The 27,176-nt window shown below is 53.1% G+C and overlaps 11 protein-coding genes across 11 annotated transcripts; 6 read left to right on the forward strand and 5 right to left on the reverse strand.

Moving 5' to 3' along the window:
* Nucleotides 1-112: 112 nt before the first annotated feature.
* Nucleotides 113-991, reverse strand: J4E85_002856 (uncharacterized protein; the record flags this gene model as incomplete). Its single annotated transcript, XM_051467129.1, has 1 exon — nucleotides 113-991. One exon carries the CDS (start codon nucleotides 989-991, stop codon nucleotides 113-115), a length of 879 nt encoding a protein of 292 aa, XP_051328288.1.
* Nucleotides 992-4,195: 3,204 nt separating this feature from the next.
* J4E85_002857 (uncharacterized protein) lies at nucleotides 4,196-4,755 on the reverse strand (the record flags this gene model as incomplete). Its single annotated transcript, XM_051467130.1, has 3 exons — nucleotides 4,196-4,522; nucleotides 4,571-4,654; nucleotides 4,720-4,755. The coding sequence occupies 3 exons, from the start codon at nucleotides 4,753-4,755 to the stop codon at nucleotides 4,196-4,198; spliced, it is 447 nt and encodes a 148-aa protein (XP_051328289.1).
* A 1,340-nt stretch (nucleotides 4,756-6,095) lies between these two features.
* On the forward strand, nucleotides 6,096-6,935 carry J4E85_002858 (uncharacterized protein; the record flags this gene model as incomplete). Its single annotated transcript, XM_051467131.1, has 5 exons — nucleotides 6,096-6,414; nucleotides 6,473-6,490; nucleotides 6,548-6,658; nucleotides 6,707-6,825; nucleotides 6,879-6,935. 5 exons carry the CDS (start codon nucleotides 6,096-6,098, stop codon nucleotides 6,933-6,935), a joined length of 624 nt encoding a protein of 207 aa, XP_051328290.1.
* Nucleotides 6,936-7,915: 980 nt separating this feature from the next.
* Nucleotides 7,916-9,944, forward strand: KEX1 (Cell death protease; the record flags this gene model as incomplete). Its single annotated transcript, XM_051467132.1, has 3 exons — nucleotides 7,916-8,082; nucleotides 8,139-8,499; nucleotides 8,547-9,944. 3 exons carry the CDS (start codon nucleotides 7,916-7,918, stop codon nucleotides 9,942-9,944), a joined length of 1,926 nt encoding a protein of 641 aa, XP_051328291.1.
* Nucleotides 9,945-10,363: 419 nt separating this feature from the next.
* J4E85_002860 (uncharacterized protein) lies at nucleotides 10,364-12,343 on the forward strand (the record flags this gene model as incomplete). The annotated part of the gene is made up of 4 exons (XM_051467133.1): nucleotides 10,364-10,371; nucleotides 10,446-10,704; nucleotides 10,752-10,835; nucleotides 10,883-12,343. 4 exons carry the CDS (start codon nucleotides 10,364-10,366, stop codon nucleotides 12,341-12,343), a joined length of 1,812 nt encoding a protein of 603 aa, XP_051328292.1.
* Nucleotides 12,344-12,883: 540 nt separating this feature from the next.
* J4E85_002861 (uncharacterized protein) lies at nucleotides 12,884-14,134 on the reverse strand (the record flags this gene model as incomplete). The annotated part of the gene is made up of 5 exons (XM_051467134.1): nucleotides 12,884-13,067; nucleotides 13,172-13,452; nucleotides 13,520-13,692; nucleotides 13,772-14,084; nucleotides 14,132-14,134. 5 exons carry the CDS (start codon nucleotides 14,132-14,134, stop codon nucleotides 12,884-12,886), a joined length of 954 nt encoding a protein of 317 aa, XP_051328293.1.
* A 393-nt stretch (nucleotides 14,135-14,527) lies between these two features.
* J4E85_002862 (uncharacterized protein) lies at nucleotides 14,528-15,207 on the forward strand (the record flags this gene model as incomplete). The annotated part of the gene is made up of 2 exons (XM_051467135.1): nucleotides 14,528-14,881; nucleotides 14,941-15,207. The coding sequence occupies 2 exons, from the start codon at nucleotides 14,528-14,530 to the stop codon at nucleotides 15,205-15,207; spliced, it is 621 nt and encodes a 206-aa protein (XP_051328294.1).
* A 1,161-nt stretch (nucleotides 15,208-16,368) lies between these two features.
* Nucleotides 16,369-17,563, forward strand: GLE2 (RNA export factor gle2; the record flags this gene model as incomplete). The annotated part of the gene is made up of 3 exons (XM_051467136.1): nucleotides 16,369-16,626; nucleotides 16,678-17,147; nucleotides 17,200-17,563. 3 exons carry the CDS (start codon nucleotides 16,369-16,371, stop codon nucleotides 17,561-17,563), a joined length of 1,092 nt encoding a protein of 363 aa, XP_051328295.1.
* A 1,763-nt stretch (nucleotides 17,564-19,326) lies between these two features.
* Nucleotides 19,327-20,376, forward strand: J4E85_002864 (uncharacterized protein; the record flags this gene model as incomplete). Its single annotated transcript, XM_051467137.1, has 1 exon — nucleotides 19,327-20,376. One exon carries the CDS (start codon nucleotides 19,327-19,329, stop codon nucleotides 20,374-20,376), a length of 1,050 nt encoding a protein of 349 aa, XP_051328296.1.
* A 182-nt stretch (nucleotides 20,377-20,558) lies between these two features.
* Nucleotides 20,559-22,620, reverse strand: J4E85_002865 (uncharacterized protein; the record flags this gene model as incomplete). The annotated part of the gene is made up of 2 exons (XM_051467138.1): nucleotides 20,559-22,493; nucleotides 22,546-22,620. 2 exons carry the CDS (start codon nucleotides 22,618-22,620, stop codon nucleotides 20,559-20,561), a joined length of 2,010 nt encoding a protein of 669 aa, XP_051328297.1.
* A 2,492-nt stretch (nucleotides 22,621-25,112) lies between these two features.
* Nucleotides 25,113-27,151, reverse strand: J4E85_002866 (uncharacterized protein; the record flags this gene model as incomplete). Its single annotated transcript, XM_051467139.1, has 3 exons — nucleotides 25,113-25,957; nucleotides 26,013-26,217; nucleotides 26,627-27,151. The coding sequence occupies 3 exons, from the start codon at nucleotides 27,149-27,151 to the stop codon at nucleotides 25,113-25,115; spliced, it is 1,575 nt and encodes a 524-aa protein (XP_051328298.1).
* Nucleotides 27,152-27,176: the final 25 nt, after the last annotated feature.

Raw genomic sequence — 27,176 nt, forward strand, 5'->3', positions numbered from 1 at the left:
CTGGAACTGCAGCGAACAGCCCTCGACTATTGAAACCGTTCTGATGACTGCCTTGAACGGTGGGGCCATGAGATACCAGGAATGATTATGTGTTCTTCTCGAATGCGTTTGCTCACACCTTCCGCTCGACGGTGAGACGTCCTACCCACGCCTTTTGCTTGTACCACCCTGACATAAACCTCCAGAACACCCGAACCATATCAGTTGGATCCTCCCACACCACAGCTCCACCAGTACCGACTAGTCTCAGTGCAAACTTCTCCGCCTCATCCATAATCCACAATGGTGTAGTATCCTTCTTGAGACCTCTGATCATAACATTGACCTTGACTTTGCGAAACATCCCTTGCCAATCTTTTCCCCATTCTTCAGTCAGATCCGTGGGATCGTTATCCTTTGGGTCTCCCCGCTCGTGAGCATATTGCCAAACTATCCCCAGATACGCATCCTTCAGGGAGAGGCTGTCCATTAACTTGAGGAAAGGTACAGACTGGTCGCCAACGACACCAGTGCTTCTAGCGGTACGGTCAAAGGAAGGCCATAACTTGATGTTTCCTACGCCACCTTCACTGAAAACTAGCGTGTTCGGGACTCCTTCGTCCATTTGAATTTCTGCAATTCTTGGGCGCCCATAAGGTTGGAACGTGTAGTTACGTGCGATCAAGTCCAGGACTTCGTAACAAATCTGTTGACTTGACAGTGACCATAGCGGGAGGCCACGTTTAGTTAGTCCCGGGTGTCTGATGTAGCCTTCGGAGTTTGGTGTCGCAGCAATGATGAGCTTATTCACGCGGAATGTAAGGTCCAGCCCCTTGAGCGATTCCATGTAGACTTGGTTTCTGATCTCTCGCGGAAGGTTTAGAAATGCGCATCCGTCCTGAGTGGGAATAGTCGAGATCGTAGGCCGAGCCTTTGGTGTCTGGACCTTCAAGCGCTTCGAGGAGCGAATACCTTTTGCCGGCGACGAGGCGCGTTTCTTGGTAGGAGCCATGTCGTCGTCTCGGTGGTATTTGAGCTATGAGCTTGACTGATGAGGACTGGTTGTAGCAGCCAGGGTGGTGGGCGGAAGGTGATTGCTTGAGTGTCGTCTGTGAATTGCTTGACTCGGGAAGAAGAGACAGTCCTAAAGGAACACTGGTAATTATATGCGAGAGGGTTTGTGATTCGGCGCTAGATATTCTCGTGATCGCGGGCACGGACCTCTTCTGGTAGTGAAGGAAGGCGCGACGAATGCTGCCTGGGCTACCCTCTTCGTGACCCGATTAAAAAGTCGAGAACAGTGCACATTACATCAATGCCTCTAACTTCCTCAGGTCAACTCATTGCTAACCTGGAAGCCGCGATGGACTCAACATGCACAAACCGCTCCAGCATCGAAGACACCTCAAACCTCGACCACCTCGAAACATCCAAGTCCACCGCGTCGGCTACATCAGCCCCTATCTCGTCACATAGCCTCCTTCTCGACCTCCCAGCCGAGCTTCGAGAAAAGATATACGCCTACGTCTTCGGCCCTTCCCCCCGCGCATCCACCGCCAGCAAACAGACCTGCGTCCGGGCTGTAGTTCGCGACTTCGCGACTCCTTCCCGCTACTATCCCGGATATGCAATCATTGGTCTACCCAAATGGTTGCTAGCCAATAAACAGGTCCACGCCGAAGCGATGGACGTATTTCGTCGATGGCGTACGTTCGTGTTCGATGACCCGATACCTGTGATGGAAGATTTAACTTTGTTGGACGAACCGCGGGCACTACCTGCTTTCAACAGTCTGACCTACGGTGGCAGCGCCAACATTGATAGCATTGTGTTCCAACCCGGTCGTACTGTGCGGTTTAAACTGCACTGGCCTGTTCGTCCCAAGTACACGCGACGCGAAATCGCACGTTTTCTCGAGAAAGCGAAAGAGGACGACACCGAGTTTCTCGATTGTATCTATCATGGACTCGGAGAGAACGCGTGTTTGGACTTATACTGGGATCGTATGTGGTGTCGAAGCCACTATTACGGTGCAGAGTGGCTGGAGGGCGAAGAAGAGATGATGGATTGTTTTGACGAGAGGTGGACCGGGCGGTTTCGTAAGGTTTGCGTTCATGTTATGTATGGAGGAGCGGAGTGGGCCTTTGCGCAAAAGATGATGAAGACGGCTAGGAAATGCTCACGGCGGCTCCTGGGTATTACTGCAGGAGAGGACGTAGGCGTGCGTTGGACTAGGAAGGAGGTGAGACCGGCGGTTAGTCCTCTCCACCTCAGCGATTGGGAGTCGACGTTGGTGATAGAGCGGAAGATTTGAGATGCTGGCTTGACTGCGCGAGATGGATAGTCGGAAGGCTTTGGTGGCCGGCACGAGAAGCTTCTCCCGAAGTATGTATAACTCGTGAACAATCTCCCTCATCCAGCTGACCTTTCAACCGTAACATACCTCTTGATGCGGCCATGACCAAACGGTCTATCGCGAAGATTCTTCACCTCTTCCGTCCATCTCACGCTCGGCCCATCACCCACCGACTCTCCGTCTCCATCACACACCCCGCCTCCCCTAGCAACAAGTCTCTTCGCCGCCCGTTCTCCCAATCCCGCCACTATCTCCTTCGCCATGAACTCATCCACCCTACTATCCACTCTAATCCGCACACGTTCCAACCTGCCCACCCAGCGCTCCAACGCCTCATTCCTAAGAACCACTTCATCACCCGGCAACACGCCAAAAACGCTGTAAGTCCAGTGTATGCGCAGCTCTTTAACAGCTGCACCTGCCTGGTCCAGGACTTTCAACATCTCCTCATCATTAGACCCAAGTTTAACCACCACCGTCCTCTGCCGTTGCTCCCTGCGCGCTCCCGACATAGTCATCTGTCCGCCCAGTGTAGGGTCTACATGCCACCGCGCAAGCCCTACTTCAGTCGTGACTTCGGTATCAGAATCTTGTGCTAGCTCTTCAGGGTGCGTTGCTGTGATATAGCTTCCCTTCCTTACATTGAACACTACTGTCTTGACAGCCGCAAAGACGAGCCTGTTCAACGCGTCATCCGCGGCTAGCTCCCTGAGGCTTAGTCTCCGGAGGAGGCCGGGGTAGAATGAGGTGAATGAGTACTCTCTTGAGAGTACGTTCATGCCTTCTTTCAAAAATTGTGTGCACGTCATCAACCAGATCGGCAGGCCCTTTTGTCGGGGTTGTGCTATCCAGTGGTTTTTGTGCACGATTGTCTTGGGGATCGCGAAAAATGGTACGATGCCAGGGGTGTTTGTGAGTGAGGCTTCGATTGTGAGCGAGTTATATGAGAAGGTGTAGATAAAGTTTCGTAGTTCGGCGGGCAGGTTGAAGAAGAGACATAGTGTTGGTGAGGTGTTTGGAGAGCTGTGGGCAGTATGTAGTTCCGTGTTTATAGTTTTGTTTAGCATCCTCAGGAATTGCCCTCAACTCGGGCCAGGATAGGCGCGGCCTGGTAGTAGTAGTGTTACTGAGGGCTGCGGCTGCTGTGGGACAGCGGCTTGTGATTAATCTTGGAAGCAAGGAGGTTTAAGTAGAAACAGTACGTCGGAGCTTTGGAGAAGAGGCTTGTGAGGTGCTGAGAAGCTTTCGTTGTGGGTGCGCTTACAGAGATATCCATGGATCTTGATGGGGCAGGCGTCAGCGAGTCACGTGCTCCAATATCCACTAGCGCATCCTCCTTTCAGACACGCGCAAGTCATCACCATGCAATTAAACAGCCAAATCTGAGTTTTCCAGTAATCATATTGCTACGATAATCTTCTACTCAAACAAGCATACACGCTCGCGGCCGTGAAAGATCCGAGTCTGGCAACTTTGCAAGAAGCACCCGGAACATGCTCCGGGTCTCTGCAAAACCCACTCATCCCCTATCAAACATACTACACAAAGAAGTGAAGAACGTGCCTGTGCTCCCCAGCTTCATATGCAAAGGAAACAGTTGTTTGCCGACAGGCGTTTATGGGCGCCGATACAAAAAAGGCTCGGCCGGCCATGTGAAGGGAAAAGCTCGCTTCATCCGGGAACGCCACATCCGACTCCGTAAATGACGATGAGAACCGGGGTCAGGCCGTTCGAAAAAGGGTGGGTGCGTATGTATACATTTTGGGCACCCGTCATCCAAGGTTGCGCCAAGTGAGTGCAGCAAAAGGAAGGCAAAGGGGGAGCGCGCAGAAGTGCTAGCGACAAACGGGTGTATGCCGTCTATGCCTTGACTGCGCCGCCCTCCTCGACGTTCTCGTTGTTCTCAAAGTCTGACGCGGAGGTCTCGCGGTTCAGGCTTGTCTCGCGGTGCAGGAAGGTGTGTTCCTTGACGGGGCTGCCTGCCAACTCGCCTTGACCGTTGGCGGTGACGCTGTCTCGGTGGCCGTTGCCATTGCCGTTGCCGTTCTGGCCGGTGGGCGTGGGCGGGGCGATGTGTGGGATCTTTTCGGGGTTGGGGTGCTCGCGGCCGACTTGGGTGACGCCGACGTCACCAGCTTTGCCGGCCTTGGAGAGGGCGTAGTCGCCGCTGTCGAAGTACTTGCGCTCCTGCGGCCATGGTTAGCAGGGCTCTAAATGTTTCGCAGGCTCTCATACCTTCAGCTTGTTCTGGAGCAAGTCCTTCTTGTTGGGCAGCTTGCCGTAGAGACGGAAGAGCTTGGCCTCCTGCTCAGACATTTTCTAATCGCTGTTAGCTAGACATATTCCTAGGGGTTGCGCGTGACTTCTGTGCGGCTATGACGTACGCTGACATCGACCTTGTTCTGCTGGTGCGGGTTCATGGTTGCGGTGGTGGTGATTGTGGTGTTGCGGATCGCAAGTGACGTTCGTCAGAGGGGCAGCTGCTCGCGAAAGGCGCAGAGTGTCTGTCGAGTGGATTCTTTGTTGGACGGTCGACACAGAAAAGGGTCAAGGGTCGCAATTTGTTTAAAAGTTGCTGTCGTTGGCTCGCGCTGACCACTTTGGGCGAGTACCGTTACCCGTTATGTGACAGGGACAGGGTGAATAGATGTGATTGATCCGGCTTCCAGCGCTGACGATTGGGTGCCGACAAAGCTCGGGCGTGTGTCTTTGCTGCTGCCTGACAACACAACAACGTCGACGTGTTATGACTCGCTTGGCTTGTGGTTCTGGTGCTGTTGAAGCGACGATGTTTGGGTGGGAGTGGGAGGAGTGCCCCTCTATCCAGCTCGACTATGCGATAAGCCTGGATCGCCCGAGGTTCCAGCTGCTCGGAATGCTGCACGAGATCAATCGAGCAACAAAGCAAAAAAGAAAAGAGGCCCTGTTGAGAGTTGAAGAAGGTCAGGTGTATTTGTTGGAAGCAATGTATAGAACAGTTGCAGTGATGTAATAGACTTGGGCGTTGCTGTCTCTTCAATTGCTTCGCTCGAGGTTGTCACTCAGAGAGGGGCAGATGCAGCACATATGTAGGCGACGAGTGGGCCGACGTGAACAATCCCCAAAACGTGGCTTACTTAACGGATGAATTGACGCAACTCGCACAAAGACACCAAGGCAAAGCAGCCGTTTCCGCGAAAAGTGTAACCGGCCCTTACGCGCGTTGGTCGGATGCACGCTGGACGCTGGATTGCCGTAGACCTTACCAGACGCGGCACCTTCACAACGTCACGCGTGCACACCATTGGCCTCTGAACCCACCATGATCGCCAGGGCCCAGCTCGATAGAGCTTGCCGTGTCGGTATTTTGTGCCATTGGAGTTTGGGCGCGGCGACGTCACATGGAACACTGCTTAGACTGAATCACGATGCACTTTTTTTTATCTTGCAACTACGAAAGGATGCTTCCCCGCTCACCACCATAGACGGTTGCTTCAGCGTGATAGGCTGCTTTGATGCGCTAGTTCTAGACTTTGTCAAACCCTGAAGGTCAGCCATGCTCCCCACCACCACCTACGTTGATTAGCGAGAGCTACTGCAGGGCTTCAAGGTTCTCACCATCGATCCAGAACACAGGAAGCAAGACACGACATCGAGCCTGAGAACATCTTACAGAGCCCCGCCTGTTGAGTAATTCGCTTAACCACTACAGTAAACTATCACGCCAAAAAAAACACAAGACCGGGAGCGCATCCCACCTCCAATCACAGAGATCCCGAAAATGGCTGGCACCGGCAAGACCTTTGTGGTGGAACATCTGGACCCTGAGCTCGAGGAGTGGTCATCTCTTGAGTACTCCAGTATCGCGGCGGAGTCACATGCATCCGGCGCACAGTTCTTGCTGTCTTCAGTGCCGGCTTCGTTGAAGCTACCAGCCAACCTACAGGGCGCGAAGGGACTCAATGTCGAGACAAGAGGTATTGAAGAAATCTATGCCGACAAGAAGGACAAGGTGTGCCTGCTGGATCCCGCCGCAGCCAAAGACTTGAGCCCAGAAGACGGCGAGACTTTCGACATTTTCTTATTCGGCGGTATACTTGGTAAGCATCCGCATCCATCCAGAGAAGAAATGTGATGGAAGAGCTGATTCTTGATTAGGAGACGACCCACCACGAGGTGTGTAATACTGTTCCCATTGTTCCAAATGTGTACAGTCGACTGACTTACTCATAGACCGTACTTCGGAGCTGCGCAAGAAAGGGTATCAAGGACGTCGCCTGGGACCAGTACAGATGACGACTGACACAGCAGTACGTGTCACGAGGATTTGCGTGCAAGACAAGGGTATGCCAAACAATTCAGACGCTGATGCATGTTGCTGACGAGGCGCAGTACCCGTCGACAAGATCCCGTACATCGACCATCCTGATCTCAAGATCAACAAGAACGAGAGCACGCAAATGCCGTTCCGCTACGTCAAGGACGACAACGGGGAACCTATCATGCCCAAGGTAAGCGTCTCCCGTCGCCATGCCTCAGTACGCGATATTAATCGGATGCACAGGGAATGCGTGAGCTGATCGTCAAAGACTCAGCCAAGAGCCTGAACGATCTCTTCTGAACACGGGCTGCCTTCGCACCTCGGGCGCGCATCTTCGCGTACCAACAGCACGGAAGATGAGCATGCGCCACTGTGGCACACAGTCATCAACGATCATTGACATGTACCGCTTGCGGGAATTCCAAAAAAGCATTTCGAGGATTGGAAAGGGGTCCGCGGTGTAGTACTAGGCGGGACTCTAGCTCTCTGTCGGGGCATCGACCAGACGGACCGAATCGGATGCTGTGGTGCTCTAGAACGTCTTTTACGTTGGCGCGGCATGACGGCATAACGAGTCGGTGCTAGAGAGATAGTAGTCCACGTAGTCCAAAGAGTTATTGTCAGCCCGGCGAACCTTGGGATGTGAGATTGACAACTGCATGCGAACATCGGCGGCTAGGGACGCGTGTACATTTTATTTGGGGTTCGCATTCGGAAGATTTGCGGCCTGAGGACGGAGCTGACACATGTGTGAAGCATGAGTGAACGCTGCATCGTGTCAGATGCTGGGGCGCGATGCGCGTTCTCGAGACGCGGAGATGGCAGTAGCCGGAATGGGCGCTGTGGCGTGTGATTGGCCGTGGGACGAAGCTTGGACGGTACCCCAAAGATGTACCTCAACAGGCATCTCGCTATAATATTGATATCAGTTAACTTTCTTCGCTCGTTCTCGACTGTTGAATGAACAAGACCATTCGTTGAAATTGCCATTCCCCTTGTGGATCGCTCGCGTGTCTTGCGTCTCACGATCTACATTGACAGGCCCCTGTTCTGGATCCCAACTCGGACTCGTCAGCCGCCGCCGCAGTAGCCACCTAAGCTGTACTCTGGAGTCCGATCTTCTCGCACCTCAGCGCCTATACCCTACACTGTGCCAGGCTGCGCATTCACCTATCACTACTCTGTCTGCACTTGCTGTGCCCTATTTCCCTTCACTTCCCATGATATAGCGACTGCGCACCGCAACCTCCGCGGCCTCAACTCCGAAACGCGGCCTCACTATGGCCTCCTCACATTTTCCGCTGCGATGGCGGACGGCGCTCCTGGGTGGCCTCCTGGCGACGGTATCATGGCTACCGAGCATAATGGCGCAGGAGAAGACGCAGGCCGACTACTTCATACACGACCTGCCCGGTGCGCCGAAGCCGTTGCTTAAGATGCACGCAGGGTAAGCAGACTGAGAGGCATGCGCACACATATGGCAGTGCTAACCCCATCAAATAGACACATCGAAGTCGACGCAGAGAACAACGGAAACCTCTTCTTCTGGCACTACGAGAACCGCCACATCGCAGACAAACAGCGCACTGTACTATGGCTGAACGGCGGGCCAGGCTGCTCCTCGATGGACGGCGCCATGATGGAAGTCGGCCCATACAGAGTGCGCGAAGGTGGAAATCTCGAATACAACAATGGTTCATGGGACGAGTTCGCGAACCTGCTCTTCGTGGACCAGCCCGTCGGCACTGGCTTCAGCTATGTCAACACCAACAGCTACCTCACGGAACTGGATCAAATGGCCGACCACATGATTATCTTCTTGGAGAAGTGGTTTGCGCTATTTCCCGAATACGAGCATGACGATGTGAGTGGCTTGACTAAGTGGACCCGCGGGATACTGACATATGGCAGTTCTACATTGCCGGTGAATCGTACGCTGGACAACACATTCCCTACATCGCTCGCGCTATCCTCAAACGAAACAAAGAAAACCTCTCCAAAACACCATGGGCGCTCAAGGGTCTCATGATCGGAAACGGATGGATATCACCAGTCGATCAGTATCTCGCCTATATACCCTTTGCCTACCAGAATGGACTCATGCGGGCTGACACCGACTCGGCAAGACGCGTCGAAGAACAACAGAGGATATGTGTCAAAAAGCTCGAGGAAGGCGGCATGAACACCGTCGACACGAGCGAGTGTGAGCAAATCATGGTCAGGATTCTGGAAGAGACCAAGAACAAGAAAGCCGACACCATGAACCAGTGTCTCAACATGTACGACATCCGTCTGCGTGACGACTCATCCTGTGGAATGAACTGGCCCCCGGATCTTGCGCAGGTCACTCCCTACCTCCGCCGCCCAGATGTCATTCAGGCTCTCCACATCAACCCCGACAAGAAGACCGGCTGGCAGGAGTGCAACGGGGCTGTTTCTGGCCATTTCCGTGCCAGGAAGAGCGAGCCTGCTGTCAAGTTCCTACCCGAACTCATCGAGCAGGTTCCAACTCTCCTTTTCTCTGGTGACAAGGACTTCATTTGCAACCACGTTGGCACAGAGGCCATGATTGGCAACATGAAGTGGAACGGCGGAAAGGGTTTTGAAGCGTCCCCTGGTGTGCAGAACGCAAAGCAGGACTGGATGTTCGAAGGCGAAGCTGCTGGAACATGGCAGGAGGCGCGTAACCTCACCTATGTTGTCTTCTACAACTCCAGCCACATGGTTCCTTTCGATTACCCCAGGCGCACTCGGGACATGCTCGATCGCTTCATGGGCGTAAACATCGAGGCTATCGGTGGTGCTCCTGCCGACAGCCTCATTGATGGCGAGAAGGGCCCGCTGACCAGCGTTGGCGACCACCCCAACTCAACGCAAGCCGAAGAAGATAAGACCAAGGAGCTCAAGGCCGCAGAGTGGAAGGCCTACGCTCGCTCCGGTCAGGTCGCGCTCGTCGTTGTCGTCATCGTCGCCTGCCTCTGCGGCTTCTTGTGGTGGCGTAGCAGGCGCACAACCAGCGCATACAAGGGCACCGACAATGACGAAGGACGCGAGTCTCTTCTCACCGGTATGGGCCTCGACAACTTCAGGAGGAAAGAACGCAGGCAGGATCTCGAAGCTGCCGACTTTGACGAGAGGGAGCTTGATGATCTCGATGATGTGCCAAAGAAGCCGGGCAATGGCTATGCGAGCGTGGGCACGGAGAAGGGGCGAGAGTCGCACAATGACTCAACGTTCTCTCTGGGCGTTGACAGTGATGATGAGGAGGCTAGCTCGAGCGATCGGGGCAGGAGAAAGGAAGCTTCGTGATCGATTGGGATGTTTGTAACGGCGCTTCACAAATATACTAGGATAGGATTATAGCATTGCAGGCGTATTGGGCGCCGAAATTACATGACTTTGCCTTGCCAGCATATACTTGGTATACGGTGGCTGTCTAATGGTGACGCACAAACTTTGGTATTGCTCCATCCCACGTGGGCCTGCATATACTTAGTATATGGAGGCCTCCATTACTTGAGTATGTGGAGACTTCAGGCAGCTGAAGCCTGGTTGAGGTTTGCTAGTGCTGCATCCGAGTGTGGGTGTGGTCGATGCTGCCTTGAGAGCACGTGAGTGCGGGACTAGCGCGACCGCGTTCCTGCCGTCCCCAGGCGCGTCATCTTCAGCCACGACGCCTCGACTTCAGCAAAGCGGCGACCCATGCCCACCACATCGTAACAACAACAATGCCTGCGTACGTACATAATTTTTACGCGTTCCTCACGAACCGGTTTCCGACATCAACAAAGTCCGCTAACAACGATGCAGGCCAGGCGACCAATACAACGGCGGCAACGTCAAGAACCCCTTCGAAGAACGCGTCGTAAACGGCTTCACAGCAAAGGAAATCGCGACATTACAGAGTCGGCTGAACAAACAACTCGGTCCGGAATACATATCGCAACGGCCGGGTAATGGCGGTGGTAAGGTGGCGTACCTGGAGGGGAACAAGGCGATAGCGCTTGCGAATGAAGTCTTCGGGTTCAATGGATGGTCGAGCTCGCTGGGGCAGGTGCAGATCGATTACGTATGTTTTGGTCTATCTGAGAGGCAAACGCATACTGACAAAGACAGGTCGACGAGCATCAAAACGGCAAGGTCAGCTTGGGTCTCTCAATAGTAGTGAGGATCACGCTGAAGGATGGCACATATCACGAGGTAATGAGGTTGCTCTTTGCATCTCACCCTTGCTAATACCGCGCTAGGACATTGGCTACGGCTCAATAGAGAACGGCAAAGGCAAAGCAGCATCATTCGAAAAGGCCAAGAAAGAGGCGGCAACAGATGGCTTGAAGCGCTCGTTACGCACGTTCGGCAATGTCCTCGGCAATTGCTTATACGACAAAGAGTACCTCAAGAAGGTCCAGGTTATGAAGGTCAAACCCATCAAATTCCAGGAGGACAACCTCTACCGACATAACGATTTCAAACCGCCACCCCAACCTGAGGAGCAAGCTGTGGTCAAGCAGGAGCCGCACAAGACACCGGTTCGACCCAACCAGGTCCTTCGCACGCGTACAGATCACCTGAACAACGAGTCGTTCGGGGCTGATTTTGACGACGATGCGGACGAGAACTTGTTCGATGGAGTTGATGTGTCAGAGGGCCATGGCGACGAGTTCTCCTTGTCAGAGACTTTGTCCGCTCCGGAGACGGCAGCGCCGCGCGCTATCCAGCCAGCGAAACCAAATGGTATATCGTCTGGTCGCACCTCACCTGTTCGCAACACAGGACCCCCTCGCCAGCCCAACGGCAGACCTCCACAAGCCGGACGTGGCCAACCTGGTGTGCAACAACAGCAACCAAACCAGGCACCCGGTAGACCTGCCCCTCACATGCAGAACGGAAGACAGCCACAAACTCCTGTTCAACAGCAGCCTCGACCGGTGCAGAATGGCGGTCGTATGGCCCCACCAGCAATAGACAACGGTGCTGCCCCGAGACCCGTAGGACAGCAGCCCCAGAACCAACAAGCCGCTCCTAACAACCAACCTCTCCGACCAACCCCACCCCAAGCACAACAACCACCGAACCAAGCACGACCAGTACCACAAGCCCAAGATACGACCACACCAGCTCAAAACGCACCTCCGCCCAACCACCGACCCCCCGTAGGCTTCGTAACCTCCCGCGCCGCCGAGCTCCTTCAAGCCTCAGACTCCGCCTCCCTAACCAACCTCCCATCCTTCAACCCCAACGCCGACTCTCCCATACCGAAAGAAAAACGTACCCCAGGTGTCGACCACGGGGCCAGCAAACCTATCAAACGCGACGCCGTCGGCGCACCGCCCGCCCCTCAACCACCACCCCAGCGACCAGGCGTCACATCAAACGGCTCCTTCAACCGCCCCAACGTCGTAAATCCACACATGCAAGCTGATCGCCGCATTGGCATGCCCGGCGGGCCAAACTACGCCATGAGTCCTAGTGCGAACCGTGGCCAGTACAAGCCACCTACATTCAACGGTGCGGGGCCTGGTAATGGCAATCCTGCTGGTGGTGCTGGTGGCCCCGGGGGTGTTAAGCGTGAAAGAGCCGCGTTGCAGGATGTTAGCAATGTGGGTGTTAATGGGAATGGGGGCGTGGGGAGTGAGGGGCCGGAGGCGAAGAAACAGAGGGTTGATGCGCCGGCTGGTGTGGAGAATGGCGGTGTTGCTAGTACGTGAGGTACCAGTGGGTATCAACTGGCTTCTTTCATACTGCTGTGTTAGCGGGCAGGGCGTTATTCTGGTGGCAAAGGAAGGGTGTCTTGGCGTTATGAAAAGGGTGGTGAGACGATACTGTTTTAGCGGGGATATGACTTCCAGGGTTATCATTTCTTTCGAAGTGGGTAGTGTAAATGAGCGTTTTTGTCGCGAAAAGAGTAAAAGAATCTGATATATTGATACCAACCATTATCAGAACATTATGGTCTAAAGTTGCCATTTCTCGGGTTTCGTCGAGAATGCACCGATGTAGACATGATCTGACTCTGCGTAAAATGAACGCATCCAGGGAAAGAATATGAGAATCATTGACTTCATTAAGCTCGACGGTACCATCACACACTTCTCCATGCTCAGCTGCTAGTTATCCTGGACGCTATTTCGCCACGCCATTGCATGATACACGCATTATCTGCATCTCATCCTCCTTCAGAGCCTGGCGGCAGAGCACTCATATCCCCTCTCTTCATTCAACGCCTGTCGGTATCGAGCCTTCTCCGCTCAACCAGCAGCCTCACGGTAAAAGCTAATCGAGTTATTCCCCCCAGCCAACGCAAACATCTCACTCTTGCCCGGCGCTTTCGGCAACCATTTTGCGCTCCAGAGCGGTTTGTCGCCGTGGGAATGCGTGGCTACACAGGATCGCGTTTCTATGCGCCAGACTTTTGCTTTGGAGTCGTGGGATCTAGGCAAACACACACATGTTAGTAAGAGACCTGACCAACAAGAGGAAGCATATAACTATATGACGCGACGATGATATGGTGTTGGGACATCGGGGTGACTTACCCAGAGAGCAAATACTCGCCCGTATCACTCCAATCCAGACTTAATACCCATCCGCCGTGACCAGTGAAGTTTGCGACTTGCTCCCCTGATGTGACGTCGTAGAGAGCGATGATGCGTGCGTCGCCGCCTGCTGCTAGTAGTTTTGAGGCGGGAGAGAAAGATACAGCGCGAACTGGGTGGACTAGACCGGAGAGGGAGTGTGCGAGGCGCCCGGTTTCGTTGTTGAAGACGTAGATGGAGCCGTTTTCGTGGCTGGACGCTGTGTATGTGCCGTTACGGGACTGTGAGTGGGTGGGTTAGTAGGGGTTGTCGAGGTGAGATGAGTTGGGAGAAGGGAGGGAGACGTACCAAGTCTACAGATAGACCGAAGCTGCCTTTTGTTTCGTACTCGCGTATCCGGGGCATACCGTCATCTTTGTTGAGGCTCCAGACGTTGATCTTGCCGTTGATGCTGGTGCTGGCTAGGTACTGGCCATCTGCACTCAGCGCAATGGCCCATATCTCGCCTGGCTTGTTCTGGTCTGTTTAAGCTGTCAGCTCCTTCCTCCTTCAACAACACCACTTCCTGCGATCCCAAAGAAAGCATGGAGGCGTACCCACCAACAATCTCCCCATCCTCACTCCATAAGCCATCCTCATCTTGACTCCATATCTTGACTTTGCCTTCGAAGCCTGCGCTCGCGGCCCGTCGTGCCTTCTCTTCCCGTGCGGTTACTAGGTGGTGTATGCCGAGTGGATGCGCCTTGTCGAGTGTTTGTATTACGGGGAATTCGGCTTGTGTGGTGTCGTAGACGTTGATGCTGCTTGAGCCCGAGGCGGAGAGGAGTTGGGTGCTGGTTGGCGCTACGGCGAAGATGTCGCTTGCTTTGGGATGCGCCGAGTCGACTGTGTGGAGGGTGAGGTATTGTTTCGACTATGAGGGGTTAGAATGGGGTTGCGGGTAATACAGAAGGTGCATACCATGGTGACTTGTCTGCAGCTCCGAGGATCTGTTTTTTGGGCGCGATTATCGTGACATGCGCGGCGTTTGGAGCTGAGAGCTAAATTCCAGCTCGATGTCGTCAGTACGGGCAACACGAAAACGCGACCATCCCACTTGAGCCCCACCAAACACCAACGAGGACCCCTAGCTTGACCGCCAATCACACCCCGCCGCGCCCGACAGCTCCCCATCCACGACTAGGCATGCCATTGACTCTCTCACGATTCCCCAGGATCTTGTTGAAAGAGTCACGAAACGGCAGCCTAAAGCTACCCTCCCATCCACGCCTGACTCACCCTCCGCTGCCGTCCCTACACACAAAACCCACGTTCACAACACTCCCCATCCGCACCTTCACCACCCACCTCTCCAACATGGCGCCCACCGACCCCGTCCCCGCCTCCAAAGACGCCCTCTCCACCAACCAACCCATCGTCATCTCCGGGCCCTCTGGCGCAGGCAAGTCCACCATTCTAAAGCGCCTCTTCGACGAGTACCCTGGCAAATTCGGCTTCAGCATATCGCACACCACGCGCGGGCCCCGGGGAGAGGAGCAAGATGGCAAGGAATACTACTTCGTAACCAAAGAAGAGTTCTTGGACTTGGTAGAGAAGAAGGGATTTGTGGAGCATGCGCAATTTGGTGGAAACCACTATGGTACAAGTGTGAAGGCAGTGAACGACATTGCCGAGAAGGGCCAGATTTGTATTTTGGATATTGAGATGGAGGTAAGTCTTTGCCCACTGCTTAATACAAAGCGCATCTTTGCTGACAGTGTTGATTGTAGGGCGTTAAGCAAGTCGCGAATCACCCTACGTTCCCTCGCCCGCGGTTCTTGTTCTTGCAGCCACCTTCCATGGAGATTCTGGAGAAGCGGTTGAGGAGTCGCGCGACAGATAAGGAGGAGGCTATCTTGAAGAGACTTAACCAGGCCAAGGTCGAGATGGAGTTCGCGCACAGTGGGCAGGCGCCGCATGACAAGATTGTGATTAACGATGATCTGGACAAAGCGTACAAGGAGGTCAAGGAATTTGTTGTTGGTGGCGAGGCGTGAAGACCAGCGAGAAGATGAAAAGCTTCACAGATGATACCACAGACGAGTCAAGAATGAGAAGAGATGCAAAAAGTGATGTGATAAGATTCTTTTTTCCAAATTATGACTATCTAAGCCATAAGGTTCATCAGATACCGTCGTAGAAAATTCAGCAAAGGCCGTGATACCACTTTGGGATTACACAGCCTCAGAGCTTGACTCTATTTCCATTTGTCTCATCATATGAACCGTGTATGGCTGGATGAATCTGGCTTGTTCGACCAAGCGCGTAGTAGCCCATCAACCCCGACCGTTGTCAGAGAGCGTCTACCCTCAGATCCGAAAAGTGTGTGGGTGAATGAACGTTCCTCGCCTCAAGAATAAGCCCCATTGAGTTACCATCCGTGACACCTTGTTTGACCAAAGTGCAGGAAGGCAATCGCATAACCATAAACTGGACGAGAAGACCCTCCATACCTGGCGCTTCCCGGTGTCTCCCTCCTCCTCCCAGTATTGCAGCGAGCCTCAGCATGTGAGCAAGGTAGCCAACGGACTCATATCATCATCCAGATGTCAGCCCCTCCACCCACGGCCTCGGAATGCCAACCAAAAGGGAGTGCGAACGGGTAAAGAGACGCGAAAAGAGTCGTAGTCGGTAATGGAAGCCGCGGCTTCTATGGCGGTTCGTTGCTGAAAGTGCGATCGCGAAAGATCGTTGTCCGGGGACTTTCTCCCAAAGCGCGAGACGAGACACCCTTGCGGGCGCTCTGTGCGTAAGCTTCGTTGCGATTCTTCGAGCGAGGAACGTTGGAAGAAGAAAGAGGTGGGTGACGGAAACTTTTTAACATGGGGCGGAGGCCGGGGGCCGAGCTAAGCGCGCTAGGCAGAAGCGGACTGGCGCCTACAAGGGTGCCTGGAGAGCTTTGGTGCATCGCCTGTTTCTTTGCTGAGCGCGTCGTCGGTGAAGAACATAAAGTCATCTGGTCTGCTGCGCGCGTAGCAACCCTATTCACTGCTGCCGATCTCGAAACACCTCCACGTGTCTGGAAAGTTCCATACGAGCGCGTACGAATTACTTTCTCGTCCAAGCTTGGGATCAACACCGCAACCTCGCGCAAAGCTTCGCAACAACCAAAACCCGCATTTCGAACGCGCCCAGACACCTGGACGTAATCACAAGAGATGGCTCTTTTCGGTCAGGCCGCACCGGCCGCATCTGCTAGCTCCACCACCGGCGACACCAGCAAAGACGTCGAAGTCCCGGCCGGCCAACTGCCCAGCGACAGCATATCTGACCTCCAATTCTCGCCGACAAACGATTTCCTCGCCGTGGGCAGCTGGGACAAGAAGGTCTACATCTACGAGGTCAACGGCAATGGCGCGCAAGGAAAGTGGATATTCGAATGCCAGGGTCATGTTCTGGGTCTCGGATGGTCAAAGGTACGTTAAGCAACATGTTTGGCAGTCATATCCGAATACTAACATAATCAGGATGGCACTCGTATTGCAGCCGGCGACTCAACAGGCATGCTCAACATTGTCGACTTCCGCACTGCCCCCGCCAGCGGCACCGTCCCTGCGCAACAAGCCAAGGCCCACGAGAACGGCATCAAGTGCGTCCGCTGGTTCCAGACCGGCGGCAAGGACTACGTCGCGACTGGTTCCTGGGACAAGACCGTCAAGTTCTGGGACCTCCAGGGTGCCGAGCCCGTCGGTACTCTGACGTGCCAGGAGCGCGTCTACAGCATGGACATCAAGGATCAATTGCTCGTCATCGCAACCGCCGAGCGCCACATCCACATGGTCAACCTCTCGAACCCCACAACCATCTACAAGACCATCACCAGTCCTCTCAAGTGGCAGACAAGGGCCGTGAGCTGCTTTACAGATGCGACTGGCTTCGCCGTGGGCTCCATCGAAGGACGATGCGCCATTCAATACGTCGAAGACAAAGACACCAGGTAAGCATTCCCACGTCTACACATTTCACCACACCATCTAACGCATACCTAGCCTCAACTTCTCCTTCAAGTGCCACCGCCAGCAAGACCCCGCCAACCGCGACATCGCAAAGGTCCACTCCGTAAACGCCATCTCCTTCCACCCACAACACGGCACCTTCTCCACCGCCGGTTCCGACGGTACCTTCCACTTCTGGGACAAGGACGCCAAGCACCGTCTCAAGGGCTACCCCGAGGTCGGCGGCAGCATCGTTGCGACCGGCTTCAGCAAGGACGGCAACATCTTCGCCTACGCCGTAAGCTACGACTGGAGCAAGGGCTACGGTGGCAACACGCAAAACTACCCCATCAAGATCAAACTCCACCCTATTCTGGGAGACGAGTGCAAGCCCAGGCCTGGAAGTAAGAAGAGGTAATCCCTGAGTAACTCGGGGATTTCCTTTTTTTCTTTCCTGTTTGACTTGTTGGCACTTTTGCTGACAAGCCGTGTGTGAAGAAGCGGAGATGAGAGCGGAGACGACAGCGGAGACGAGAGAGAAGGCGAAAGCGGCAGGCATCGAAGCTTTGTTGGCTGCGAGTCTGCCGCCCGGAAGGCCGAGTCGTGCATTCCGAGGTCGATAAGAAACGGTGCATGCGTACTTTGGTCTGTACAGATCGACATTGCTCGGCCGCACGCTACGTACTCTCTGTGTGCTCGATCAAACGATATCACGGTGTTTGATGTTTTTTCTTGGTTTCCTGCATTAGCGTTCAAGGGACTGGCGTATAGAGAGATATAGTATCATGGGCTGTGGAGACTCCAGAGTAGGATAGACAGGAAAATGTAATCTTGTTACTGTATAGTCTTTGCGTTGACTGCTGGCCCAGGGTACATAAGCGTGTCATGTTAATATCGTCATCTAGGGTGCAGCCGTATTGACCACCATGTGGGTAAAACATCAAGTTTGCGAGCAGAAACGATGGTCATCTAAACTCAAACACGCGTGATCGTATTATCAGTTTTGCAGCAAACCCGGTCCTTCTAGGTAGATATAGCCTCCACGGTCTTCCCTACATCCTCTTCTCCAAGCAGTCAACTACCTACTCACCCACTCACCCCTACCCTTATTCTCACATCTTTCCACATTCCCACCGCCATGCTAACAACCACCCAGTCGCGCAGCTCACGGTTCGACCAGTCCATCCCACCAACCATCCGTTCGCGAGCACGCTGCTCCTCCGACGCTCGCCCCCCGCATCCCTCGTCCATCACTGTTTTCGCGTTCCAAGTTATCACGCCTCTCTGCTCCTCCCAGCCCGGTTCACCGGTACGCAGATGCACTCTTTCACCATCCCAATGTCTTTTCCAGTACCGGCTTTAAACTGAACAATGTATACCCCATCTCAGGTCAGGGGGATCTAGCGGGTCCTCTGACCCCTGCTTCCGCGCGGAAGGACTCCACCGTCTGTTCCTCATCTCAGTTAGATGAGGGATAGACACCGCACCCGTACGCACAAGGAAACGCTGACCTAGCCCTCAGAGTGGGGAATTTGTTGGAGGGTATTCGTGTGTGCGGGTGTGTCACCTGTATCCTTTACACTATTTCCTTTAGGGATGTGGGGGACGGGATGTGCGGAGGAGGTAAGTGATTTTTCTCGTTTTTTTCTTGTGGGGATGGGTGGGTGAGTAGGTGGTTGTGTGGGATGGAAGATTGACATATTTGGCCTTGGCTGGAAAGAGCCCTGGAAAGGCTCGGATTAAGGTGAGTTTTGTCGCTTTGGAACGTGAGAATCTTGACAGTGAACAGAACGCGTAGCCGGAATTGGGCATAGGATGGGGCAGTCCAGTATGAAATAGGGAGTGGAAAGCTGCGTAGACGATATCTCGGGATAGTAATTTGCGGTGTGTGCTTCCAAGATAGATTGATAATGAAGAATACCCGAATCGAGCTTCGTTTCTTCCTTGGAAGGGCAGAATGCAAGATGCGGCATGATCATATTGTGGTTACGCCCTTCATATTCCAAACGCGGATGTCGTGACTCCATTGTAACCACGGTACGCTACTTCCACGCCCAACATCAGCAATGCACACCTGCAGTATAAGACTCGTCGATACGGCGTTCTCAATCCATCAAATCATCTACAGTTTCCCCTCCACATCACACTCCGCTTCCCAGAAACCAACCAATAACTCCCAAAATGCACCTCCGCAAAATCCCCTACTCCCTCGTCGCAACCGACACAGCGGCCATAGCCGCCAACACCGACTCCTCTAACCCATCATCCCGCTCCCAACGCTTCAGCACCGCCCACCACCACCTCTCAGAAATAACCCCCATCGTCCCATGCAACCCGCACTTCACGCACGAAACACCACCCTGGACACCCTACGGCTACACACTCTGGCACCCCTTAATCGCCTCCTCCCAAAACCTGTCCGAATACCACGAAATCCTCCTCCCTAGTTTCCTCTACGAAGACCTACTACGCTGCCACAGCGCCTGGGTATCCACATCCCGCATCCACACCTCCCTCCTCAACGACGTCGTCGAAACACTGCAATGCACTAAATCCGGCAAGAAACTCGCTGGCCTCTTAGATGGAAAGCGGCAATGGTTCATCCGCCTTGATCAGATGTCGCCCAAAGACTCGCCCATGGGAGGCAAGCTCCCTAGCTCAACCTGCGAAGACGTCATCACAAAGATCTGTTCTAGTATGCGCGCGTACGGCTGTCTGACACGCGAGTTTGAAGACGCGAGGAAGGACGGGAGGGAGATGGAGATTAAACTCGTGTTGAATCCGTGGGATGAGGGTATGGATGCCGGAAAGGAGTTTCGTGTGTTCGTTGCGCCGCCGGCTGCGAAGACCGGACGAGAGGCCATCGCGGCGGAGTTTGAGGTTAGTGCAATTAGCCAGTATAGGTGGCCGATGGGGTTTGAAGCGCCGTGGGGGTTTGACTTGGAGCGGACTGTTGAGTTGGTTGATGTGGGGGCGAAGAAGGTGTTGGAAGACATTGTGTCGTACGCAGAGAAAGAGTTGAGTGAGGAGATCATGGGGTTGCTGCTGAGGTATGGGTTTAGTTATGATGTTGCACTGCAGCAAGATGGGAGTGTGCAGTTGGTGGAGATCAATCCTTTTGGCGCGCTGTCCGGATGTGGAGCTTGTTTGTTCAATTGGGTTTTGGATGGAAAGGTGCTGTATGGGTTGGAGGAGCCGGAGTTCACTGTGACGGTGGAGGAAGAAGGATAGGTGGCTGTTTATGTGTCTTTGTGCATTTTGCACTATGTACTGGATCTTTGCGATCTGCGGATGCTGGCGGTTGACCTAACGTCCAAAGAGACTTCTAGTCTGTCGGCATCTTCTCGGAAACGGCTGTCGCTTTTGAGCTATAGTGCTATGGTCAAATCTTAGGCCCGTCATCAGAAGGCCCATCAATCTGCCCGTGCGTTTTCCTCATTACCCGCTCTTGCGTTTCTCCGCGCCTCATCGCTCCTGAGAAGCTCTCCAAGCGCCTTGAAGTTAACCGGCTTCGTCATGAAGTGATCAATCCCCGAACTCCATGCCTCCAACTTGGCACTCGAAGATGCTAAGCCAGTAAGTGCGACGATGGAACACCGTGGCAGATTGTTACTCCGCTCGTATTCACGAATCGCACGTGTAGCGCTCATACCGTCCATGACCGGCATAGACATATCCATCAATATAACGTCATATTTGCGCGCACCTTCCTGGTACTTATGCAGTGCTTCTTGTCCGTTCGACGCTTGTTCGAATGGAAGGCCGTGTTTCTTCATGAACGCGACGAGCAGTCGTCGGTTCAGCATGTTGTCGTCGACGATGAGGGTGTGCGATATCACAGGATCCTCTTCCTGAGGCGACGTAACCGAATGCTGCACACTTGTGGATCCAGCGGTAGAAGGAGCGACTGCTTCAGGTGACGTCAAGCTGAGAGACTCAATGGAATTCTGCATCGACTTGGTTGGTGTAGAGGGGTGTGATTGTTGTCGAGGCTGTGGCAGTGGACTAGAGACTCCGGCAGGTTGTAGGTTTTCGGCGGGATGTTCAAAACGATCCAGGCATCGGTTGAGAACCCATGCGAGCTTGTAAGGTCCACACGGTTGCGTGATGATCTCAACTACCGACTCACGATTGGTAACGCGGACATCGGAGCGCAAAGTCGCTGCTTCGAGTGCATCCATCCCCACAAAGATGGTCACTGGGGCGCGCTGGCCGTTGGGCCTCCGTTTCCGGATGGTGGCGAGGTAGTCAAAGGACAACTCCGGGCAGATGACCATGTCGGCGTCATGACCTTCCCACTCGTGCGTCTTCACCACTTCCATCTTGAGATGCGTCTCCAAAGTATAAACCAGTGCGTTGGTGAAGCGTAACAGACCTTCGTCCGTTTTGGAGACAGTGGCGTCTTCGGTTGGTCTTTCTATCTTCTTGCGAAGAATGCATATCCTCCGACCTTCTAACCTTGGTAGATAAGACAGAAACTGCGCTCGTTCAGTCGTCATTGCACCAGGTATATCTGGTTTATTAAGGGCAAGTTTGACAATGAGTTTAGTGCCAGTTTTTGGGTCACTGCTAACTTCAACCTTGCCGCCGTTCGTGTCGATTATCTGACGCACGATACTCATACCCAGGCCTGTACCCGGTGCGTGGGGATTCTCCTGGGAGAATGGCTGGAAGAGGCGGTTCGCGAGAAAACTAGAACTCATGCCCGAGCCAGTATCTGTAATGGTGAGTGTGATCGCTGCAGGCGCATCGGCATTTTCAGCTCGCTTGTTGGATCTCAAGGAAACATGAATGTACCCCGTTTCAGTATACTTGACAGCGTTGCCAAACAAATTCATCACGATTCTTCTCCACGATCCAATTGGAAATGAAAAGACCCAATCATCATCGTAAGCCAAATCGAAAACGACAAAACGTGCTCTGCGCGGAGGAAACGAGATTGCGTGTTCATCTGTAGGCGATATAGGTGCTTCCATGAGCTTGGAGGTGGCTGGAATGTATGATGACCCAGAGAACACTGCTTCTACGACCTCTTCGGTTGCGATTCCAAGATCAAATGCGGAAACCTTTCTTCGCCGGCTCTTCACTGGCTTGGAAGATAGCCGTATTGTATTCTCGTTTTTCAGTTTCTTCGAGGAAACTATCTTCATTTCTTCGCTGATTTTGGCGTAGTCCATGACGTGGTTGATGGTATCAAGGAGCGTCGTACCGCAAGCGTGCAAAGAGTTCATCATACTCGTCTGGAATGAGTCCAACGGCGTGTCTTTGATGAACTCTAGTGTACCAAGTATTCCGTGCAGGGGCGAACGTAACTCATGTGAAATGGACGAGATGAATGTCGATTTGGCCTGTGATAATCTCTCAGCTCTTGCAAAGTCGTTAGCTTAAGTGCTTACTCACCTGATCCAACGCCGCGGCGTCTAGTCGTGAGAGCTCTCTCATGATCGAGTGACTGAAAATCTTGAAATATGCCATGTCCACAGATGCGGACAGTAGCCTGTATGGATCATTACTCCAGCACAGACAGCCGGCAAACCATCTAGCCCTTTCAAAGTCCCAAAAGGGAATAAAAGCGATACTGCGTGCTTTGGGAAACATCGCCTGGATAGCAGCCGATCCCCGCTGCGGTCGGTCGTTGGACTTGCGTTTCGATGGCGGGGCAGGTGTCAGATGTTCAGCAACCTTGGGGCTCGAAATCGATTCCTCGCTCGAGGATAAGGAGCAGCCTTCAGCGTTGAAGGTAAAGATCTTGCCATGTGGATATTCGTGAAATAAGCGGGAAAGGTCAGGCTCCAGCAAAGTCCCGTATTCCGACTCCTTGTCGCTCGGCGTTGCTACTCCAAGTAGCTGACACATTTTGGAACTTGACGAAGAAGTGCCGCGGGCATAACCTTCGGTACTGTTGGAGCTTGCCTCATCGCTTGAAGATCTAGATCTATACGACTCGGAGGGGGCGTCAGTATCGCTTCTTGAGGCGCTGTTGCCGCGGCGCTGTCCCCCGCTTGCCGCAACGCTCGCATCTAGGATTAGCACTCCGTCCAGATCGCTTGAGCTCATCAACACATTTGCAGCACGCGAGAACATCGACTTCGAGTCAGTGGGTAGAATAGAGTCTTCTAGATTTATTGCATCGAGTCAGTGCGTATCCCGTGTGAAGCTTGGAGAGATAGTCCTTACGAAGTGTACCGATCGACCGATGTCTATTGGATCTGGCACGACTCGTCTTGGCCATTGCTGATGGTGATTGAACAGACATAGTCTGCTTCGTTCCGACGTTATCTCGCGTATCCTTCGCTCCGTCCAAATCCGTTTTGGACGCCGCGGAAGAGTAATCTGACGGTGTCTGAACGACTGCTGTCGAATCGTGCCGCACATCTCCCTCGAAAGGAGACAGAACAGATGCGCCTTCTGCAAAGGAGACAAGCCCCCGAGTGAACCTTTCTCCTCGCCTGTACTGATCTCTGATCGTATATGTGTTCAGATAGCTCATGACCGTAGAACCCAGGTCCCTTAACAAAGAAAGTTCTTCTTCGGAAAGACCGTCTCGAACCTTGTTGTCGAAGATGCATAGCGATCCGACTATTGCGCCGTTGGGAGACATCAACGCGACGCTGGCGTAGAAGCGCATATCAGAATTCCCTTGGACATCGTCTCGAAAGCATGTCCCCTTATTCTTCGTGAGGTCGTTGATGATAAAGACTGGGTTCTCATTTCGGTTCAGTTCCAGGACCTTTTCACATATGCCCCAGCTCCGCGGGATGCTTACGTTCCCAAGCCAACAGCTGTTCGGAGCGTCCCCTGGTGCTTCTGGCCGCAACGGTAAGTCACAAGTCGCCTCCGCAAGTATGTGTTGCCGTTCATCGTCGAGAAGCGATATCATGGACCGCTGGGCCCCCATCCGGATAGCTGTAAGTTGACACAAGGCTGTCAGAGTCGAATCTGGGGATAAGCGGGGTACATGGTTTTCCAGATTGTCGACATGAGGAATATTGCGAAACGCCGCGCCGTAGAGGAGCAGCACATCGCGCTCTCTCCTCATCCCATAGCGGTCCGTTTTGGTCTCATCGCGGCTGTCCAAATGTTGACCCATGATGCGTAGTACGAGCGACTAAATCACGAAAGGTGGGAGGCGTCCACTAGCTTTCTCAGGCTCCATGCTTCGCCGTTGCAACAGTAGAGAGAAACAGTAAATACTTGCATTCAACAAACATCAGACATCGTGAGGTATGAAGTGAAAGTTTGCATATCGCCACGCGAGACGAGCCGACTCAACACAGGCGGCCATAGGACTTGCGGGTCGGCAGGGAGCTAGCGTAGCTTTTCGCACCTGAGTGCGCTAATGCACTCTGGTACCTTCTCACTGGCCACCTGCGTGTTCCGCATTCCCATTGCATCTAGATTTGCCCTAGGGCATCTAGAAGTGTGTATGGACAATCTGCAATCTCGGTCCCTCAAAGTGCACTCCAATGACAGGCGAGATCGGCCTCTAACGAGGGCTAATCTCACTCGGCTGCAGATGTGGCGAATCTGGCGAATCTACAGCGTGCTAGCTGTGGCTATTTGTAACGTAAGCGGCTGGCATATGCAGATACGCGCTTGTGCGCGATGTAAGACTTTCAGACAACGATTTGCGGATGGAAGGCTGATGATGGAAGAGTGCTGGGCGGAGGGCAGGACAACGACAACGTCAAATGACGAAGCTATTTCGGCGTCTCGATGTTAGCGCCTTGGCAAAGTCATCCGCGAGGTCGCGGGCTGCAACTTGCGTTCGCTACCCAGCAGAACTTGCGACTGCAGCACCTGAGAGACCAACGACATTGTGACATAAGTACTTTAGTATCAGCGAAGTCATTGGGCTTGCGGTTTGTCGGCTTACAAAGAATGTGCTACTGAGGTAACTATCTAGGTAGGGATAGGAAACACCGAGATTACCCAAAAAAGAAAGACTATTGAACGGGAAACATTGATCAGTCTACCTGCAAAGCATCATCGTTTCTCAAGCCTTGATCTCGCGCATATTCCTCATCATCATGACCGTGTACGTCGGTCACGTACTTCTCAAACTCGTTGACAACCCGGACTGCCTGGTCCACGTGCGCGTAGCGCAATGAGTCTTTTTTGTACCGCGCCAGTTGGCGAGCTGTATTGATCGTGTTCCTAATCTGGCGACCGTTCAGTTTGTGTCGGGCGAGGATATCGAGCTTGTTGGTTATTTCTTCGGTGTTGATGTTCTCACCAGCCTCCGACAATGACTTGACAAAGTTCCTCCAGACTTCCCAACGGCCATCTCTGTTCAGCGGCGGGTAGTGGAGCGCAAGCTGTATGCGAGACTTGAACGCTTCATCGAAGGTACCGATGCGGTTTGTCGTCAAGATCAAGATACCATCGTAGTACTCTAGGACGCGCAGGAACACGGAGACCAGCGCGTTGCGTTGAAGATCCATCTTTGTTCTCTCCTCGAGAAACACATCTGCTTCATCCAGTAGGACGACACAATCCCAGGTATTGCCGATGAACAGGGCCGATTCGAGGTATTTCTCCACGCTTTCGGCATCTGTCCCAATATCGCCACAAGTCACCCTATACAAGGGACGATGAACAAGCTCTGCGATGCTTTCTGCTGTGAGAGTCTTGCCAGTTCCTGGCCCGCCGTGAAGCAACATGATGAGCCCTTCACCCTTTCCGTCCATGAAATCGGTCTTGATATCGCTGCTTTTCTCAATGTGAACTGTAACCAATGCTTTTACCAGGTCCTTCTTGCCTTCCTCAAGGACTAGTCGATTATCGAAGACACCGCTGTTCCATTTGATATCTTGAATGTGTTCCACAAGTAATGTATCTGTGTTGAATATCAGCATTCGTATGACTAAGAGATTCGATGACCGGACTCCACTTCTTGTTGTGAAAGCCGTACCCCTTCATTGTTGCCGGCAGCATCAATGTGAAGGCACCACCTGGGGGTTCGTCTTTCTTCAACTCCTCACTGCTGAGTCCGCTTTGGGATGTCGGGTCATCATCGCGGCCATGCATCAGCTTGTAAGCTTCCGCATCGACCATATACCGCAAATTAGCCTGGCTGTGTAAGCAGAGCTCTTTTTCACCAAGATTTAGATCTTACAAGCTGCGACCCAAGGCCTAGCAGAGGCGTTTGGTAATTTACGTATCTCCGCCGTCGGCAACTCCAGAAAGTATTACCGCGTACTCGCAAATTAGATACAACCCCGTCTTCTGCGTAACGAATAGGATACACTGAAAGGTCCTTGATCTTTACCTGGTCTGAGCTAGATGGCCATTTGATGTGCATTGTAGCGTGTTTTTGGAAGAAGTTGCCATCATACTCCCAGGACCAGCAATCCATTTCGATTGTGTTTGGACTGAGTAGAAAGCACGATTTTACACTGAAGGCACGGTACTGGCTTTCAAACATCGTGACCACTGTATCATCTGGTCGGAAAAGCATCAGCCAATGTTTCCGGCTTACCAATCCCGCATCCGACAGCTGTTCCAGCTCCCCGTAATCCAAAGCCAAACGCTCGGTTATGTAATCAGACAACACCCTGAGATCCTCTCGTTGTTGTTGTGTCTCTAGTATTTGTGCACGAGGTCCGACAAAGACATGTTTGAATTGATCCAATTTCGGATACGGGTGATCGAGATCCTCGTCGAAATCCCACTCATCCATTATGTCTGCGTTCTGGTCTTGCAGCGTGTGCAGAGCTTCCTCAAGGTTTTCCGATAACTGTAGCCGCTCAGAAGTCGCATTTGCTATCGGTCCATCTTGCTGGAGAACTCGAAAATATGGCTTCATGTCGATTCCTATATCCTCAGGCATCGAAGGTATGGGAATTTGTGTGAATGCGTTTTTGAGGTTATCGTGGTAAGCTTCGCAGTCGTAATCGATGAAGATGACAATACTGAACCCGGGGCGTTCTTCCAAGTAGTAGTCCACATCTCGCAGTCGGTTTTGACCGTGTAAAGCTCTGGCTTGATGATCAGATGCGATCATAACTGGAGTGTCGAGATAGTATGAT

This window comes from Alternaria conjuncta (assembly GCF_024043145.1).
Source record: "Alternaria conjuncta strain BMP 0040 chromosome Unknown scaffold_4, whole genome shotgun sequence".
Lineage (NCBI taxonomy): Eukaryota > Fungi > Ascomycota > Dothideomycetes > Pleosporales > Pleosporaceae > Alternaria > Alternaria conjuncta.